This window comes from Cryptomeria japonica, chromosome 7 (genome assembly GCF_030272615.1).
Source record: "Cryptomeria japonica chromosome 7, Sugi_1.0, whole genome shotgun sequence".
Lineage (NCBI taxonomy): Eukaryota > Viridiplantae > Streptophyta > Pinopsida > Cupressales > Cupressaceae > Cryptomeria > Cryptomeria japonica.
In genome coordinates, this window is record NC_081411.1 from 853,722,498 (window position 1) to 853,741,781 (window position 19,284).

General features: G+C 37.8%; 1 protein-coding gene across 1 annotated transcript in view; it reads left to right on the top strand.

Annotated features, from left to right (window-relative positions):
• LOC131028946 (tRNA dimethylallyltransferase 9) overlaps positions 1–19,284 on the top strand; it is a 187,470-nt gene that overhangs the window by 75,675 nt on the left and 92,511 nt on the right. Inside the window, exons 5-7 of the mRNA XM_057959329.2 lie at positions 6,082–6,280; positions 6,478–6,703; positions 7,520–7,614. Coding sequence (XP_057815312.1) covers positions 6,082–6,280; positions 6,478–6,703; positions 7,520–7,614 — 520 coding nt within the window. The remainder of the gene's footprint in view (positions 1–6,081; positions 6,281–6,477; positions 6,704–7,519; positions 7,615–19,284) is intronic.

Sequence of the window (19,284 nt, forward strand, 5' to 3'; positions counted from 1 at the left end):
TAATAATTTGCCACCTCAATGGAATCAGACAAATCTTCAAAATGATGCCTAGACAACAAAAAATGATTTCATAGTCCAACAAAAAAATAGCTGCTAGCCAAGAAGAAGTTTGGCCAAACAAATATGCTCAAACGCCATCTAGAGAAGCTCAACAGTTTTGCAAGGATGAATCAATGCCCAAAGGGATAATGGACAACCATAAAGAGAAATCACACATTACTGTGCGAGGAAACAAATGCATCATCTAGAAAGAAGAGAAAAAGCCACCATCCAGGAAAATAAATAGCTGCTAATTGTCACTGCCACATCAACATCAAATAGTCACGAAAAGAATTATCTTCGCTGCCAACTAACACTGTTAGATTTCCTGTTCTTACACGCCGTCATCAATAATATTATTGAAGGCAATTGTGATTGGTCCAGTGAAGCCTTTGACTTAATTCCACACACCTAGTTGATAAAGTCATTTCATATGCTTACAAGGATACAAACGCTGCCGAAGTTGATCCATAAGTTGTTAAGTTGTTCCGATTGCTGATGAAGTCACATAGGTAGATGTTGATGTAGTGTTTAAGACAGAAGTTGATGAACTGCACAACATAGGCATATGCTGATGAAGTGACTCAGGTAGATGTTGACAAAGTCATACGCATGAATCAACTTGTCATAACATTGCGCTTCAAATGTTCCAGAAGATATAACTGTGTTTTCTTTGCTACTGAAGTGAGTTGGGACATTATTTCACCTCAAAAATCCTTCAAGCATGGCCAAAGCCTCCACACAGCCCAAATTCGCTCAGCCACCTTTATTTTGAGTTTGGTTGATATAAGATTGCTTGTGGACCCGATTGCTTCTGCATCACCAAAGTACTGTTATTGGTCCTGAAAGACAATCACATGCAGGAGGCCAAAGCTGTGTCGATCTACTCTAACTGTTCACTGAACTCAAACAACTGAACTTAGTGATGAATTAGATCCATTTAGAGAACAGATACAAGACCTCAAAATAAATCTTGTTATTGGTTTGTGATTCAAGATTGAATGAACTTTGATTTGCAACTTAAGGAAAATTAAAAATTCCTTGGATGAATTGACATATAAATGATGACTCAATATCTTTGCCAAAACTGACCAGGCCTCATGATATGCACAGCCACACATAATAGTGAACTATAGTTGCCATTTCTCAAGGAATTAGTCTTCTACTCTTCTTTAAAACTAGTCAAACTCCCTCACATCAATATAACAAGTTGTGATGTCTAACATTGAAACCTCTTGCAAAATGTGACAACTTCCTAAGTCTATTATTTTTCTTATTTGTTGATAACAACTAAGGTCCTAAATCCTCTAAATGTTACGCAAAATTATGAAGAATTAGAGCTCGTAGCACACCTTATAACTACATTCCAAAGGTTTGACTAGTCAGTAGAAGCATAGCAAACACTTTAAATCAAACAAGGGTTACAGCTATAACTACCATTTAAGCACCTCTCCTAATCTGCATGACTTTATTCACAAAGTGTTGTCTTAAGTCAAACAACAAGTAGTTTAAATTAAAAATGACCTAGGATTAATATTAAATGAGTATATTACAAATATATCAATTTTCCTTGCTAACAATTCTCAACATTTTGTACTCATCATTGAACAATTCTATTTGTCTGCTACATCTGTATCCTAAATTTACCATATTATTTTACTATGAGCACTGTAAAATTTCTACATCTTTGACTGTGTGTTGCTCCATAATGTCATAACAATATTGCTGCACTTAGCTTATGTCATGTCTGTATGTTGTACACAATATGTCATGAGTACGCTACATACACGTTTTCTTCTAAACATTAATTAATTAACAATATGGGATGTTACAGCTGTCTTCTCACTGTATGGGTCATGACTATCATTCTTGGTAGGTTAATACCTTTTATAGGCCTCATACAACATTGTAAGTGGTTTGAAGTTTGAACAAGTTGTTTTTAAAATTTTGGTTATTCATTGATGTTGATGTAATTAATTTGCTATTGAGGAGATTTGTTAACAAAGAAGGCTTGTTAAAATCCTTCTAATGTCATTTATGTGGATTTTGAACAGACCTTGAAAACTGTGCCTATGTTTTTTTTCAAAAGCCTAAATGCATTTAGCATTCCAAAGATCCTTAATACTACCATTGTTAAGCTATATGAGACATTTACTGTACTACAGACTGCCCATAAAATATCTTAGTTTTTTAGACGTGCAATTGGAGTCAAGCAAAAATGCTCTCTTTAGCTGATTATATTTGGAAAAAGCAACCATGAACTTGAGCTCTTGCTTATTGAGAACACTAGTATTGAAGATGGTTGTACCTAACATCACATCTTGGTTATTGTGTTGCTTTTTACCTATGATGTGACCTTTCTAGTTTACTCTTTTGAGGGATTGATTGCATGATTTGATTGCTCTTGCTTCCCTTTGTAAGCTCACCGTTTCTCAATTAATCTTAAGAAAACTAAGGTTAGAGCCTTCAGTACTTTCAAATATACATGTCAAATCACAGTCTTCTATGAAGTGAGCTACTGAAGATCACAATTCACAGCAATGTACTCCTAATATTGCATCTATGTAAGGGGAATTTCTTCTATTTTAAAGTAGCCATGGTTCTTGTTATGGTGTTATCACTTCTTAGATGTATCTCTTTAACACAAATATTTAACCCATCATGCTATTTGGGTTGGAACAGTTAGGGTCCCAATTTAGGGCCTCTTGACTATTCACATGTTAAGAGAGTGCAGACTATCATTCTCAAGCATATAATAATTTGGTGTTTAACATCTTTGAATGCAGAATTTCCTTACATATTTTCTTCTTTTATAGATGAACGCTCATTAGTTATTTAGGTTTAGGTAATTTGAAAGATCCCCAACCCACACTGCTCTGATTTTTCTGAATTTATCAATTTGCTGATTGAAGGATTTTATGAGTGTTTAGACAGTTTTTGATGAGTTTGATTCTCAGAAGGTATTTAGGGGTTTTTTGCTTGCTTCTTTGCCAATGAACAAATGATTTTGAATGCAAAATATCTTGAAATAAATTAATAATAGACTGATAAATTGTTTCAAAATTTTGATCTTCATAACAGCAACACTAATACCAATTCGAATAATTTATTGCAACCAGAATAGTAAATAGCATACTAGGAGTCCCCATGCTAGCCTGGAAATGTGCTTTTTATTGATCAAACTGGTGAAATTGGCAATGCAAGATTAACTTGATGGTGACAATACCTCCAATGAGGTTTATTTGCATCAACTATAATTATCAAAAAACAATTATTGCAAGATTGGATAAATCTATTGGTGATTCCTTTGTTTGCCCTCTCGGGTAAACGGTTAAATGCAGAACATAAATGCACAGAACATAATGGAAATATATTAAATAACCAGCCTCTGTATTAATTCCACAGTCCATGTACAATAAGTGCTTATAACATTACATCTGACACAACTAACATGATCCTTTCGTAGAAAAGGTACACAATATATAATACCCGAAGGGGTGCGACACAACCGTCGCGACTCCAACTACCTACCCGTTGGCTAACCAACTGACCGCCGTAACTCATTATTACCGACGACAACATAAACATAATATAACAACATAACATAATGATTATTCTCGGCAACATCATCCCCCCCAAGAAAAGAAGTCGACTCTGATGACTTAATACAAAATAGAGATGAACGGCAGGAACTACTAACGTCAGTCAGGCCCGGATCTTATACACTTGCTGCGTCCTCGCCTGAAAACCCTTTTCTGCTACCATCCGATGCTCAAGTGCGGATTTCACCAATATTGCTTCCTTTGCCATCACAGTCCTCCTGTGCCTAACCCAAACTTGTCTGCAAAACACGTTTTCCAGTCTCAGCTTCCACCAACTGCTACTCAAATGATATTGTCTCCCTAGCCAATTTGTCCTCGATAGCCACCCGTGCTCCTCTCTCGGCATCCAACTCCTGGGTGCGCTGAACTAAGTCTCACACGACTATTGCCTCCAATCTGGTGGTCAGCTCCTCCCGAGCCCTCTGTGCATCCACCAAGGCAACCTCACATCCAGCCGAGACATACTCCGAGTTCCTCAAACCAGTCATGCCTGGAGGTGGCCACAATCCGCTGGCACAAATGCTAGGAGACACTTCAAATCCTCCATCACACTCCCCAAAGGCTAAAAACTGAACTGAATAACTCCCTGGTGTCATACAACTGCGCGGACTTGCAATGCCTTCCCTCAAACTCTGTTTGTTCCCAACCTCCAAATCCGTCTCCCTCTACGGCTTATGGCTTCCCTGCCAATGCTTAGCTGCAGACTTCTTTCTCACAATACGGACAACCACAACACTTCCCGTGGTCTTCTATAGCTCAAAATAAACTGGGGGTCTGGGGGCAACGGCCCCAGTGGGGTCTGGGGCAGCGCCCCCGCGGGGTCGAGGGGCAGCGCCCCTTGCGGGGTCCTGGGGCAGCGCCCCAGCCCCTCAACCCCGCCACCAACACCAATTTACAACCTTCAGAACCCCACGAAAGTCCATGGCGTGCATCATTTCTGTGATATTTTATGATGTCAAAACCTTTCTTCTACACTCCAATATTTTCAGGGCTCTAGATGTCATCGAATCATTTTTCAATTCGTCTTTTTTTTTTTTAAGACACTGTAATGTCCTCGATGGTACCCCGGCCATACAACCTCCCTGTACGGTCAACAACAACACTGGCACCTCCCCGTGCGGTCGACACCCTTCTTACCGTACGGACACACCTCCGGTCAACAACGGCACTGGCACCTCCAATGTGTGGCTGCTTGGTCTACCTGTGGCGGTCGTTTTGCCCTTACGTGGCTATGTGGATTGTGCGGGCTCGGTCACCTTTTTTTTCTTTTTCCTTTTGCGGCTGCTGCGCGTTGGTGTGCGTAACCCTTGCTGTGCGTGTTGATCGGGCCGTGCGGTGCGTGGTCGGGCCGTGCATTGCGTCTTCCTCCTCCTTTATCCCTTGCTGTGTGGCGGTGTTTGGTGTTGTGCGGTGGTCGGGCTGTGCGGCGTGGTGTCTTCCTCTTGCGCGGGGTGTGTTGTTTTTTCGTCGGCTGTGTAAGCATGTTTCCACTGTAAATTTTCTGTCAGTTGATCATATGCTCCATTTCTGATACTGCAATGTAGCTATCCTGGTATTTTAAATTATCTTGAAATATTTCATTCTTTGTTGATATTTAATGACTATGTTCTTGCCAAATTTGAATAAGAAAATTTGTTGAGTTGTATGCATTTTTGTTTTCCTATAAAAAATGATTTGAGAATTCTATTTGAACCATTTTGAACGATGTTTTACCTTTAGTAGCATAAGGTAGTCGACCAGTGGATTTCATAATGAGCCAGAGACAGAGTTTAACTATTAAATAAAGTGTAAACATGTTTCCACTGTAAAGTTTTTGTCAGTTGATCATATGCTCCATTTCTGATACAGCAATGTGGGTATCCTGGTACTTCAAATTATCTTGAAATATAACTATTGATTCTTTGCTGCTGATACTTCAAATGACTATACGTCTCTGCAAATTTGTAATACAAAATGTGTAGAGTTGTATGTATGTTTGTTTTCTTGTAAAAACCAATTAGAGAATTCTATTGAAGTGATTGAAATAGGGAATTCTATTTCAATCATTTTGAAGGATGTTTTACCTTTAGCATGAGGTAGTCAAACAGTGTATTGCATAATGAGCCAGCGGCAGAGCTTAACTATTAAATAATGTGTAAACACATTTCAACTGTGAATTTTCGGTAAGTTGACCATATGCTCCTTTTTTGATACCACAATGTAGGTATCCTGGTATTGTAAATTATCTTGAGATATTTTTTATTCATTCTTTGTTGATATTCGCAAATGACTATATGTCCCTGCCAATTTTGTGTTACAAAATGTGTAGTTGTACATTTACATAAATTTGATTTTTGATTATGTAAAAAAATATTTTAATTAAATATTAGAAGGTTAAATTTGAAGAAAGTTGTTGAATGAACTAGCTAATTAATGATTTATTGCCATTTGTCTTGGCAAGGTATGTGTATGGTATGCCAGCCATCCCAGCAGCATCTTCTGAAATCACTTCTAAAATTAAAGATGAATTGAGAATGATTAAGGGAAATGGTGACTGGGATGCTGCTGTGGAACTCCTTCTGAAAGCAGGTGATTCCACTGCTATTAATGTGGAGCGCAACGATTGGTATCGCATACAACGCGGTCTTGAAATAATTGAGGTAATTACCACAGTCCTTTTTATCCCTTTTTTGGATTAAGATATACATTTTAATGAACTTATTTGATGGTCCATAAAACATTGCACCAGCAGATTGCAAGCATACAAACTTGTGGTACAGTAGGACTCCAAATATTTATATTTTTTTATATTGAGTGTTGATATTTATAAGATTCTGTTTATTTCTTTTTGTGACAGGCTGCCAGAGTTCCTCGAAGTTCATTTCCTGTACCATATGACATTTTTAAAGAAAAAGAAGCCTCAATTACAACAGTTTCTTCTTTCAACAACATTTATCAAGAGGATGAAACTGCAAAGAGTTCCTTTACACATTTGGACTATGAATTTCTCTGTTTTTTCCTTTCTGTTCAAAGAACAGAGCTTTATAAAAAAATCGATCAGCGGTGTGAGGAGATGCTCATAGGTAACTTCTATGGCTAAGTTCCTATCACACAAAGTCGATGCTGAAAATTAAATAATATTGTGATGATTTGGTTTCTTGAAATTCATAATTTTGTGTGGTATTAGAAGGGAAGGTTGCTAAAAATTGGGAGTTCAAAATGGAGTATGGGAAAATAATGATCAATTTAGATGTCAAACTCTCTTAGTGTCAGTTATAAAATGTAAATTATTAAAACGTGTTTTGTCAATTGATGGTAGCAACAAAAACTTCTAGGAAGGTTGGAGAGGTAGTTGGGAAATAAAAACAGTTACTATTTACCAAAAATCAATCATTCTAAAATAAAGAAAGAAGAAAATTATGCTAATGTCTACAAATAACCAGGGTAGGCAAATGAGACTCAAAAGTGAAACCATTGATTTTTGAAAAAGGAAAAAGGAAAATATTATATTAATTTCTGCAAATGATCAAAGTAGATCAATGGACCGTGAAAGTACAACTGGTTGCAATAAATTAGAACTAGGGTAGGAGGACCCTAGGCCAAGAAAGTAACTGAACACAGAAATAAGAAACCTAAAGCAAAGAAACAAAGCAAGAGCAGGTAAACAAAAAGTGGCTAAAACCTCTGAACCATATAAGTATAAATATTCAAGTGAGAGAATGATACCCCAATGGAGCATTAAGCCACAAAAGATAAAAATATGCAATGAAGAGTGAAAAACAATGTATCAATTTTGATTACTAAGTATCTGATATACATATGTAATGTGAAAGATGGGAGTACTACATTCAAGCAGTTTTATATTTTAGGCAAGTAGCAAACTGATGTTTGGTTTGCAGGAAGTAATGGACTTTTGGCAGAAGCCTCTTGGCTGTTGGATATGGGAATTCTTCTTAACACAAGAATGGCATCGCGTGCAATTGGTTACCGCCAAGTATGTTCTTGCTCATATTTGTCAAAAATTTTGATTTTAGATAAAGTGATTTTTTTTTATTGTTCTCAAAATAGATACATAGGTGAGTTATAATTGGGTTAATCCGATATTGGCAAGATTTATGAGATTAGGGTAAGTTGTAAGGTATTATATGCTCCAAAAGGTTTGCCAATGGGTAAAGAGGCCAGAGGGTGAAATAGTGAAAGGTCTAAAGCACTGAATGTATTTACTATTCAATATTCCTCCCCTACTAACAAATTCTTAATGGTGTTTATGTGCTAAGTGGGTTCCCTTGCCTTGTAAGCGCTGCAAACATAATTTAGGAAATATTGCCACTACAGTAATGACTACTCATTGATTAAAACCTACAAGGGTCAAGTCCCACAAATTAAAAATCTAATATTTTATATTGTTCTTGTAGGTTTCCTAAGTATAAAATTAGATGAATGCTAGACATCTATTTGAAATGTTCCAAACATAGACAATACTTTGTGAATCCGCAAGATGGCTCAGAATATTATATATGTCAATTCAGAGTTAATTTCTGTAATCCCATTGTAGATAATTACAAAGAAGGAATTACCTAAACCGCAAAGTCGAAGATATCAAAACAGGCCCTTAGAATTAACTCGCTTAGATTTACATATACCAAAACAAGCCGTTTGATTTACAATGTATCACCTAAACCGCAAAGTTGAAGTCCACCAGCCAGATCGAAGATAAAAGAACACTCAGAATGCAAAAGTGTATGCATTCTCAGAAATGTAGAGCTGGAATTAATTCCAGAAAACTAGTTTAAAAACTGAACTGTTTAAATGTAAAAGAACTACCTGTGGGCCTCGTCTAATGATTTTAAAATGAGGGGACACAGATCAGTTATCTCCAACCTACCAAATTGACCGAATTAATGTCAAATAGTGGTAGGTAGTTGAGAAAGTGTTTGGGGGCATAACTGAGGATTAACTAGGCATGGGTTAAAGCTGCCAAGTTCTAGAAGGTAGATCAGGACCCTTGGATGTAGTCAATCCTGGCCTCGTGTTCAATTTGTAAAATCTATAAAAGGCAGGATTCCTCTCATTGTAAAGGGTTAGAGTCTTTTGTAGAAGGTTAGATTTTAGTAGTTAGACTATTAGGAGTAGAATAGAACTGCTGCAGAAATTGTTGTAATGACAGCTGAAGCAAATATATGAACATTGTAATATGGTTCTTGTTGTCTTTGTTTTCTTCTGTTTGCATGGTTTCCCTACAAGAACAATTTACATATATCAAAACAGGCCCTTAGAATTAACTCGCTTAGATTTACATATATCAAACCAAGCCCTTTGAGATTAGGGTAAGTTGTAAGGCATCAAAACATGCCCTTAGAATTAACTCGCTTAGATTTACATATATCAATACAGGCCCTTTGATTTATAATGCAGTTCAATATACTTGATTTCAGAAAATAAGTCAATGCATCACATAACAAATCTTTAACCAGCTATAATAGCCCACAGTATACAGATTTAAGATCAGAAATGAGAGTTCATCCAGATGTAGCCACCGATCACAGGCTGGCTTTGATAAACTGGCTTGATAGGTATGCGATAGGCGCCTTGAAAGTGGCGCACTTCTGGACCTGAGAGGAATGGTGTTGTCAGCTCTTTCCTGTTGACATCTTCAACTCCTTCCTGTGATTGGAACTTCTTCTGGAAGCTACCTGCACTGGTGTTTCTGCCCCCTCTGTGTTACAATGCTGGGTGTGTGGTCCTGTTAACCATGCTGAGTCAACTCTATGCAAAATACAAACACCTAGAAGAGTTTTCATTCTTTTTGGTATGACTAGTAGTGAGTTTTTCCTCTCGGTCTAATCGCATCCCAACAAGGAATCTCCAAGCTAAATTCCATGATGATTAAATGCTGGCTCATACCTACCTATATTGGCTCTCCTCAAGCAAGTCGGCTAAAGTTAACCGATCAAAGGAAACCACCTAAACTCATGTCGGCCTCACCAGCCATCCTATTAATAAAATTATTTAATAGTAAACTTTATTAAGATTTTATTTATTTATTAATACTAACAAACAGAAGAAAGCTGATTCCCCGAATTAGGGACATCACATTATTGCACCAGAAATAAAACAATGCTGAAATGAGTAACAACCACTGCAATTGTAATGGTATAAGAGGAAATTACATCAATGGTGGTCAGTTGAAACACTAGGGGATATTTGCACACGGGAGCTCTCAAACCATGGTTGAGTTAGTTCTATTAATAACCACATTGGACAAGAGTTTTGGCACCACCTAACCATTTCCGATCACCCATGGGGTACCGAGAATGAGTTAACGGCTGAAAAATTTAAGAGGGACAAGTACATTATGAGCTTAAACTTAACATTAACCAAACATTTTATTCATAACTCTTAAAAAAATAAAATACAATTTTTTTGACTACATATTGATATAGTGAATGTCTAAAGGCAAAATCGTGCAAAATACACTAAATGCCCGAAATCTTATTTCAAAAGGTTAGGCGTTTTGAGAAATAAAAGCAAATCGCTCATTTAATCCAAATTGGCCGAATTTCTAAAAGCTAGGCATTCAAAAACAATCTCAAAGTTGCATTTTAATCTTAAAACTTTAATTTCGCAAAGAGGGAGTTATATTGTTTTAAGTGCGAACGTCTTTCGTCTTCACCAAACCAAAGCCTGACATTGCCTAAAAAAGATTTTAATATTTGTTAAATTAATTTATTTAATTTTTCAAATGATTAATCCAGGTTGAAATTGGTTGTTTGTAGAATCGACGAGCTAAGGCGTCAACCTGAAGCTCAAAGTGAAGACTTGATCGCGATCGAAGCGGGAAGAGTAGATGCAAGAATGCATCATACAACATAAAACGAAGCATGGTGAAGCGCACCACCACCTAAATCGCAAAGTTGAAGTTCACCAGCCAGATCGAAGATAAAAGAACACTCAAAATGCAAAAGCGTATGCATTCTCAGAAATGTAGAGCTGGAATTAATTCCAGAAAACCAGTTTAAAAACTGAACTGTTTAAATGTAAAAGAACTACCTGTGGGCCTTGTCTAATGAATTTAAAATGAGGGGACATAGGTCAGTTATCTCCAACTACCAAATTCACCGAATTAATGTCAAATAGTGGTAGGTAGTTGAGAAAGTGGTTGGGGGGATAACTGAGGATTAACTAGGCATGGGTTAAAGCTGCCAAGTTCTAGAAGGCAGATCAGGGCCCTTGGATGTAGTCAATCCTAGCCTCTTGTTCAATTTGTAAAATCTATAAAAGGCAGGATGCCTCTCATTGTAAAGGGTTAGAATTTTTTGTAGAAGGTTAGATTTTAGTAGTTAGACTATTAGGAGTAGAATAGAAATACTGCAGAAATTGTTGTAATGGCAGCTGAAGCAAATATATGAACATTGAAATATGGTTCTTGTTGTCTTTGTTTTCTTCTGTTTGCATGGTTTCCCTTCAGTTGATTAGTTAGAGTTCAATGGTTTTAATGGCGAATTGTGGGGGGTATTTGAGGCATTTCAGGTTCATACCATTAGGGATCTAGTGATTGTAGGTCACTGTGCATGGTTAGTCTGAACCCAAAACTGTGCTTAGTTCAACTGTCGGTATTCGTTTTAGGCTACGCTAGAATTGGGTGCCTAGATGGATCCCCATAGTCTGAAAATCCTTCATCCCTTTGGAGCTTGCACCGTTCTTGTCAAGTTGTGAGGATGTCTCTAGCGAAACAAGAACTGGTTTATCGAAATCTGTCTACCCGCTGCATTAGATGTAATCATCACTATCCTTAGGATTCCTAAAACCCTTCCCTTTTGATTTTATTTCGCAGTCTGAGAATTGCAGCATCATTATATGCAGACCAACTTGTTGCAAACGTAAGGCCCCTTGTGTTACCAACAAAACACATCAAACCACTGAGTTATCCCATAGTCATGACCTGACATTCGGAACCTTGAGGTTGTTCCCTTTGATCAACTAAAACAGCATTAGGGATTCCTTACACAAGAGAGGATAGGATACTCAGCAAGAACATTCTATTCTGTGTTGACTGGAGAGAGTTGTAGCAATACGATTTTAGCCATGTCAACAGAATTGGCGCTAGGAGGGCCCATGTTAGGTTCTTTGCAGCAAGTTGATATTGCGCCATTTTAAATGCTATATTTAGGATAGGCTAGATCCCTGTTAAACCAGAAAAACCAAAAAATCAGAAAATCTGAAAAATACCAAAGAATTTCCGAGGCAAAATGTCAGGTTAGCCACTTCATAAAGACTGTCTACATACCGACATTTCCCAAATTCAGCCACAAGCTGAAGAGCAATGTGCAACAACCACACCAATGTAGGATATAGTTCAAGAGTCCATTGAGGACCAAGCTATCGAAGATTCCCTACTGTTTGAAGATATGCTGACAGAAGTGCATAAAGCCACATGGTTCATGCAACCCGAAGATGCATTGGTGGATGATGCATTCCACTTTCTTGAGTTCAAATTCAACATTGCTTTTCAACTTGTGCAACCCGATGTAGAAGCTAATGCTGATTTGCACAAACCAGACGCGAGCGGGATGTTGCACCACCAATTGCGACCTCCTGAAGCTGCTGAAGCTCTCCCGCTGCACAACTGTTGGCATTGTGTTGTCATTGATGTCAACTGGTATAGCATGGCAACTGGTATGGGAGATTGATGTGTATTGTTGTCATTGATGTATACCGGTAATGGTGTCATTGATGTGAACTAGTATAGAAGGTTACCAGTATAGCTTGTCACCGGTAAGGAAGAGGATGCCAACTGGCATTGTGGTCATTGGTGTCACCGGTACACAAGCTAGTGTTGACTTGTGTTGAAGACATAAGGACTGGAGACCAGTATGGAATGATAACGGATAAGTGATATGTTGGCAGTGTATGGTTGCCAACCGGTATGCATGGTGACCGGATGCAGGTTGAGCTAATGAAGAAGGACAGACAATTGATATGCCAATTGGATGTCTTACTACAGGACTCCCACTGGATAGAGATGCTATCACAGGATGAAGAGCAGACTGAACACAATGTAATGACAACTGGTTCACACCAGTCATTAGTAAGCATATGACAAGGATCTATTCCCACCGGTAAGTGATCATATTGAGCTTATCTCCCAATATGCATGGAATGCATCTTAACCTTTTGATATAAGACATAAAAGTAGAAGGCAGGTGATTGAAGGCTCACACTAGATGAAACAGTGAAATACAAGGTTGCCTCAGGTGTGTGAAACCAGAGATGTGCACTAAATTAGCTAGAGTTGGCAAGTTCAACTACCGGGATAGAGAAGGAAGAATAAAGAAGTGATGTGTTTGTCACTTTGACAAACCAGTTGAGATGATGTTCGGGTTGATGAAGAAGAAGGCAAGGTTGAGTAGTTGGAGACAGAGAGTGCAACCGGAATGCAGATACAAATAGATGGAGATTGTTGAAGATTGATGACATGGTGTCATCAAGGTGATTACGGGTATGTCAACCGGTAAGCTGACAAAGTGCAGAAGTGAAAGCCTCCTATTTGATGAAGATGAGTGTACTGTGGTTTGGCAAGTGAAATGACCAGTTAAGGTGTTCCACCTGTAGAACAACAATGTGTAGGTTTGAAGGTTGACTGGTTAGGGTATAACCAATAGGGTTGTGAACTAGTAGGTGAACACCGGTAGTGTGTTGGTCGGTGACAAAGTCTAAACCGACATGGTGACTGAGTTGAGGTGCATGCTGACGATGATGTAATATCCCCTGTCCAAATGGTGACTGAAAACAAGGGATATTTGCTGCTAAATCTGTGTGTTATGCTGTTTACTACTGCTGCGTGTTATGCAGACTGCTGTCTCAGTTGTTTTCAGTTTGATATTGATCCTCTACACAAGCATTCATTCAATGAAAGAACATTTTATATTGCCTATCTTAAAGATATAATGTTTTAGAATGCATCTACTAACAGTTTAATGATAACCCAACACAGATTTGAACTCAAAATCAGATCATTGACCTGCTGTTATTATGTCAAATACTTGGCCAGCGTTCTTAGAAAAAATGCAAACAATGTAACAGATTTCGATGCAAACCTCCAACTTCTTTATTTATGTGATGGGCAAAGTAATATATAGCTAATTTGAACATAGAACATGGACGGTCATAGATGGACAATTCTCAGACTTCTAAAGACTCCAAATCTGCAGCTAGACTTATACATCCATTCTGACAATTTACAATGAAAGTTTGGCAGGGAACCTGGCCAAATCGCCTTATAGGAATAAGCAAGAAGTGATGTCAAAATACTCTTCAAAGGCCAAATCGAACCCCCTTCATAGTCCGCCCTAACTGCTGCATTACACAGATCTGAGATCACGGTGTTTGTCAACTGATATCACCACGAATTCTCACCAAGAATGATCGCCTTGCTATATGTAGGATTTGGGAGGCAAATACCAAGGCTTAGTGTCAAATTGAACCAACTAAGATGTCGCCCCTGCTGCTGTGATGCACACTTTGAGATCTTAATGTTTGACTGGTCGATTCTCCTCCAAATTGACTTTAAATGGATTGCTCTTCTTTCTCCACAAAATCACTAACCTCCAATATACCCCCAGTAGCCTCCTTGAGATGTAATGGACAAAATCGAGGATTTATGACAGTCAGGTACGAATCTGATCTGAGTTTTATTAGAGGCCATATTGTCATCAAATCTCTTCCAATATGTTCCTAAAAAGATCGCCTCCTAATTGCCTAACTCTTGAGTACTTGGCATGATATGAGCAAGCCATGATTGAAGTTGCAGTTCGGCCCCCAATTTCAGACTGAAAAGAAGTGCATCAGCATGTATAATTCTCCAATGAACTATGGAAGCCTAAATCGATTATGAGAAACTCTTCATGAAATACATTTTGGCATCAACAAAAACCTCGATAAGTCCAAATTGGAAGACTGAAATATCTTCCACCCTATTGCAAATTTGTCTTCGAGAGAAGACTTCACAAATTAGGAACCAATGTAGATTATGTCACGAACCTACTCCAAATGAAGAACTAGGGTTTCGTCTAGCCCTTCCTCAATCTGCGGAAGGTTTGCGTCCTCAGAGATTCAACTAATGCCACCATGCATCAGTTCATTTCGTCATATCCAAATCTCCCATCTCCTTGATCATCCATCGCCCTCTTCTATTCATCCTTTTCATAACCCATCATGAGATTTCTTCTAGAAGAGGGTAGGTACACTTTATTATTTATTAAGTGACTTTATAATTTAACAGTTTACTTTAAGTCACTTTTTTAACTAAATTAATTAAATATAAAGTCACTTTTTAATTTTTAATTTATTTAATGACTTTATATGAAATTAATTTAATTAATTTCTCCTTATACCTCCTTTTAGCCAAACGGTTAAAATCAGGGACATTACAGATGATGACACGTGGGACAGGTGTCATGCATGCTGTGGTCGGTGAAGTGTGAGTCGGTGAGGTAGTTGCCGGCTGAGTCTGCATTTATGGTCGGCCCTGAAAATCACGGGTGAGTTGCAGAGGTTTGCGGCTCGAAGCAGATTGAAGATCTGAGTGTTGCACTGGTCGAAGTAGAACATGAGGTTGCGATCTAATTTGGAGAAAGGGACCACGAGTTCATTTAATATGTCCGTTAGAAGTAGGTCGATGATCAGTTTGCCGTGTTTTTTGAAAGTAGCGTGATTGGCGATGGGTGATCGGTTGTAGGTTGACTACCTCAAAGAAGAGATCCGATTTGATTTGATATGCCTCGTGGTTGATGAAGGAACCCTAGCGCGCCAAAGGTTTGAATGTCCGTTTTGGCGGGACTGCACAAGTATAAATATGCAGTTCAAAGACCAAATTCAGTGCTGCTGCATGAGAGAGTGACGCCGGTAAAGGGAGTGAAACCAAAGAGTTAATCAGTCAAGAGCCCATCGACAATCACAGAGGTGACTGAGTGCTTGAGAGAGAACCGGTTAGAAGAGTTCAATCGGCAAGCGTAAGGCAACCAGTAGACTGTCATTGAGCTTGACAGTGGTGTGAACCGATGGTGGTTGAACCCGTAAGAAGGTAGCTACAGTTAGCAAAGGAGAGAAGAGAGAAAGTGAGAAGAGGTAGAGGTTGAACCGGCAAAGGGATCAGAGAAGAGTGAACCTGCAGAGAAGAGGTAGAGAGGATCAGAGTAGGGCTTAACTGACAAGTTGAGAACTGGTAGTGATTAGAGAGCAGAGTACCGATAGAGAATAGGTAGAGGTTGAACCGGTAAGGTTGCAGCCGAGAGTGAAGGAGAGGAGGATTTGAGTGAGCAGAGATCCAACAGAGATCAGAGCAGAGGAAGACCGGTTGGGAAGAGTAAAACCGGAAGAGAAATTGCAGAGGTTACAGAACACATTTGTAATTGAGTTATCACTTTTGTATTGATGCATGATATTGTAATCACTGAGTTGGAGCTCGGTGCAGGGGTTGGTGCTCCTTGGGTTGGTGCCCTAAATGTTGTAACCATTGTTTTCATCGTGAGGCTGGATTGGAGCAGTAGTCTCCAACAACATTTCTCACCAAGGTTTTCCCCATGTTGGGTTTACCTCGTATATCCGGTGTTGTGTGATATGCCCTTTTTTGTGTGCTTGCATCTTGATGTTCTCTCCTATCTCACCGATATGTTTACTTTGTGTTAGATCTGCTAACCGGTACACACACTTTGGATTAAAAGGTTAAAGTTTGGAAACCATTGATTCACCCCCCCTCTCAGTGGCATCTTGTGTTCAACAACAACACCCCTCATGACTCAGAATCGTGCCAGGTTGTTTCTTCACTTTCTACTGTTAATTTTGTAAATTTTTAGTTTAATTTTGAATTTTTGGGAAAGCAACCTGTAAATGGATTAACCATGGACCTAATGAACTGCCTCAATTGTTAATATTGTTCGACGTACTGGTTAGACTCGAGAGTGGCCAACTTAAAATTTTCTTTTCAGAATTCAAAAACAAGTCAACTAAACTTAGAATTGTCCTCGCTACCCTGTTACTACTGCACGTGTTGAGAAATCATCCTGGGTAGGGAATGCATGCATATAGTCCACATTTTTTTACAGTTGGTTCCTCCTTGTATATAGTTAGTTTAGGTTTTGTTTTTCATTTTAGAGTAGTTTTTTTTTCTTTTTTAGTTTTGTTTTTCGCTTTAGTTTAGTTTGTTTTGTTGTAGTGTAGGTGTCCTTTCGGAAAGGGCTGTCTCCTTGTCGTTTTTGTAAGGGGTTTGTTTTCTTTTCCTAGCATTGGTGTACGAAGTCAGGATGTTCTCCAGTTTGTTTCTTAGATGCTGACTTTGGTAGAGCACTTAATTGATGGCTGCCCCCATAGTCAGTCCATTTGGTTTAAGGCTTAGTCATTTTAAAAATTTAGTTGCTTATTGCGTTTTGTCACCAATAGTGCGATCACTGCACATTTAACGCTTAATATTCCTTTAGTTGTTTTTATTTGCTTTTAGTTTCTTTTTGTTCTTGTTTGATCAAGTTTGCAAATAATCATGCTCTTGCTTTGATTTCGGGTTTCTGAAAGATCTTACCAAGTTGTTTGGTTCTTTGAATGCAACTTGTGAATTTACATGTTTTTTCGCTGTTGCAAATTTTTCATATTTACTTGTTTTCAGGAATTTGCAACCCGATTACAAGTAATAGTGATAACATTGATCTTCCCCTTGGTAAAAAGAGTAAATATTCGTTTTACAAAGTTACAATGTTGAGTGTTCAACTCATTCACTTAATTTCGGGTTTTATAAATCTGATTGCAAATAAGAGTTTTTCCCTCTTTCCAAGTTGCCAAGCTGAAAACATCCCTTTCCATACTTGTACATGGTCATCCAAGTTTGCCATCATTGGTCAAAATTATTCTTTCCATCATCTCCCTCATGTCAAAATTCCTATTCATACCATTGTATTCGTTCATCACACCTTCATTAATTTTTCCCATTCTAAGTCTACTTGCAATCATAATTTTAAAACCCGATCGCAGTTAGGTCTTCACAAGAGTTTTTACCATTTTCATACTTGCAGTCAGCCTTCCAAAACCCGAAATTGGTCGAAATGCACTAAAAAACACTTGAAAATGAGTCTTAAAGGTCCAATTATAAGTGCAAACTTGTAGTTACCCATTACACATATGAAGTTGCATGTTTCTTCTCCACAATTGCAAGTTAATGCTCTTGTTTTTCCACACATGTAATGCAGTCCTCAAAACCCGAAATTCACTTGTGAGCCCATTTTTGTATCAATTTATCCCTACCCTTGTCAATCTTGTTTGCACTCATGATATATCGAACCAACAAATCAAGGCATGGGTATTGTTTAATAACAATATCGTCTTGAATAAGGTGTAATGGGTTCTTCATCAGTGAATAGAAGAAGAAGAGATACAACAACTTTTCATGGATGCAACTTATAGAATGCTTTCAAGATAGAGATGGTCATAACATGAAAAGAAGAAGGAAGCCCTTTCCGTCTTAAAGAAATGGTACTACCCCAAGCATGTGAAAGGTTGAAGTTCCCTGGTTAAAGACACAAAGACTATCAAGGGTGCAAGTTCTTGTTCCAGTTCAAGATGTCATTCACCTCGATCACAGAGTGTCTTGTAGCAACATGAAGAGTTTCAAAACAAAAGATGATGTAGTTAGAGTCGTGTCTTTGAACACATAGAATAGTTTCAATTGTGTATTTGTAATTTTGTCTTGACAAGTTACATAAAAAAATGTCATAACCCCTCCTTGAACATTGGATTATTGTGATTAAATAAATACGATAATTAAAACATTTATTAATTAACATTTAATAATATTGGAAAATCGTCTCATTTATGAGACTTCACGATTTTCCTCTAAAGTGAGAGGGTTGTCATAATCCCACATCTTGGGGATGTAATTAATACTAGTTTTTGGATTCTTCATCATAATAATAATATTATCATTTATTATGTAATTAATTATTGATGTATTAATCATTCATTAATATAAAAATAAAATTAATTCTCACTTGGCTCAAAGCAACGATTGTATTGAAACCTTTGCTTGTTACACAAGGTAAACAACATCAAGTAAGATCACACTATTGGAGGGGAAGGGGAGATGTCCCCATCCAGATAATCAAAACACGATGATGCCACTCTAGAATAGAATTTAAAAATTAAATAATAATACAATTAAGATATGAAATATTTATTTAACCAACAAACAAGAATTTATATTTATTAAATATTAATATTAATTTCATATTTATTAAATAATAATAATAAAAGTAATATAAATAAATGAATAGTAATAAAATAAATATCTAATGAGAACATTTGAGTAAAGACAACTATGATACATGGACGGTTCACCATATGCTAAATAATATCATGACTGAGATAGCTATATAGAACACGTATCACCATATCCATATAGATGTTGCCAGATATGTATCGTTAGGATTAATATCGATCAATGTTATACGATAGCCCTAGCTATTTATTAAAGCCGAGTCGAAGAATGGATGCTCCAAATACGATTCCATACAGAGTTGGATGGTCGGGAATGTCTTCTTAGTAGCACGGTCATGATTACGAACATGAAAGAGATCATGATTATCGCTGAAGACACCAAGCATTTTATGGTATGGCTCAACGA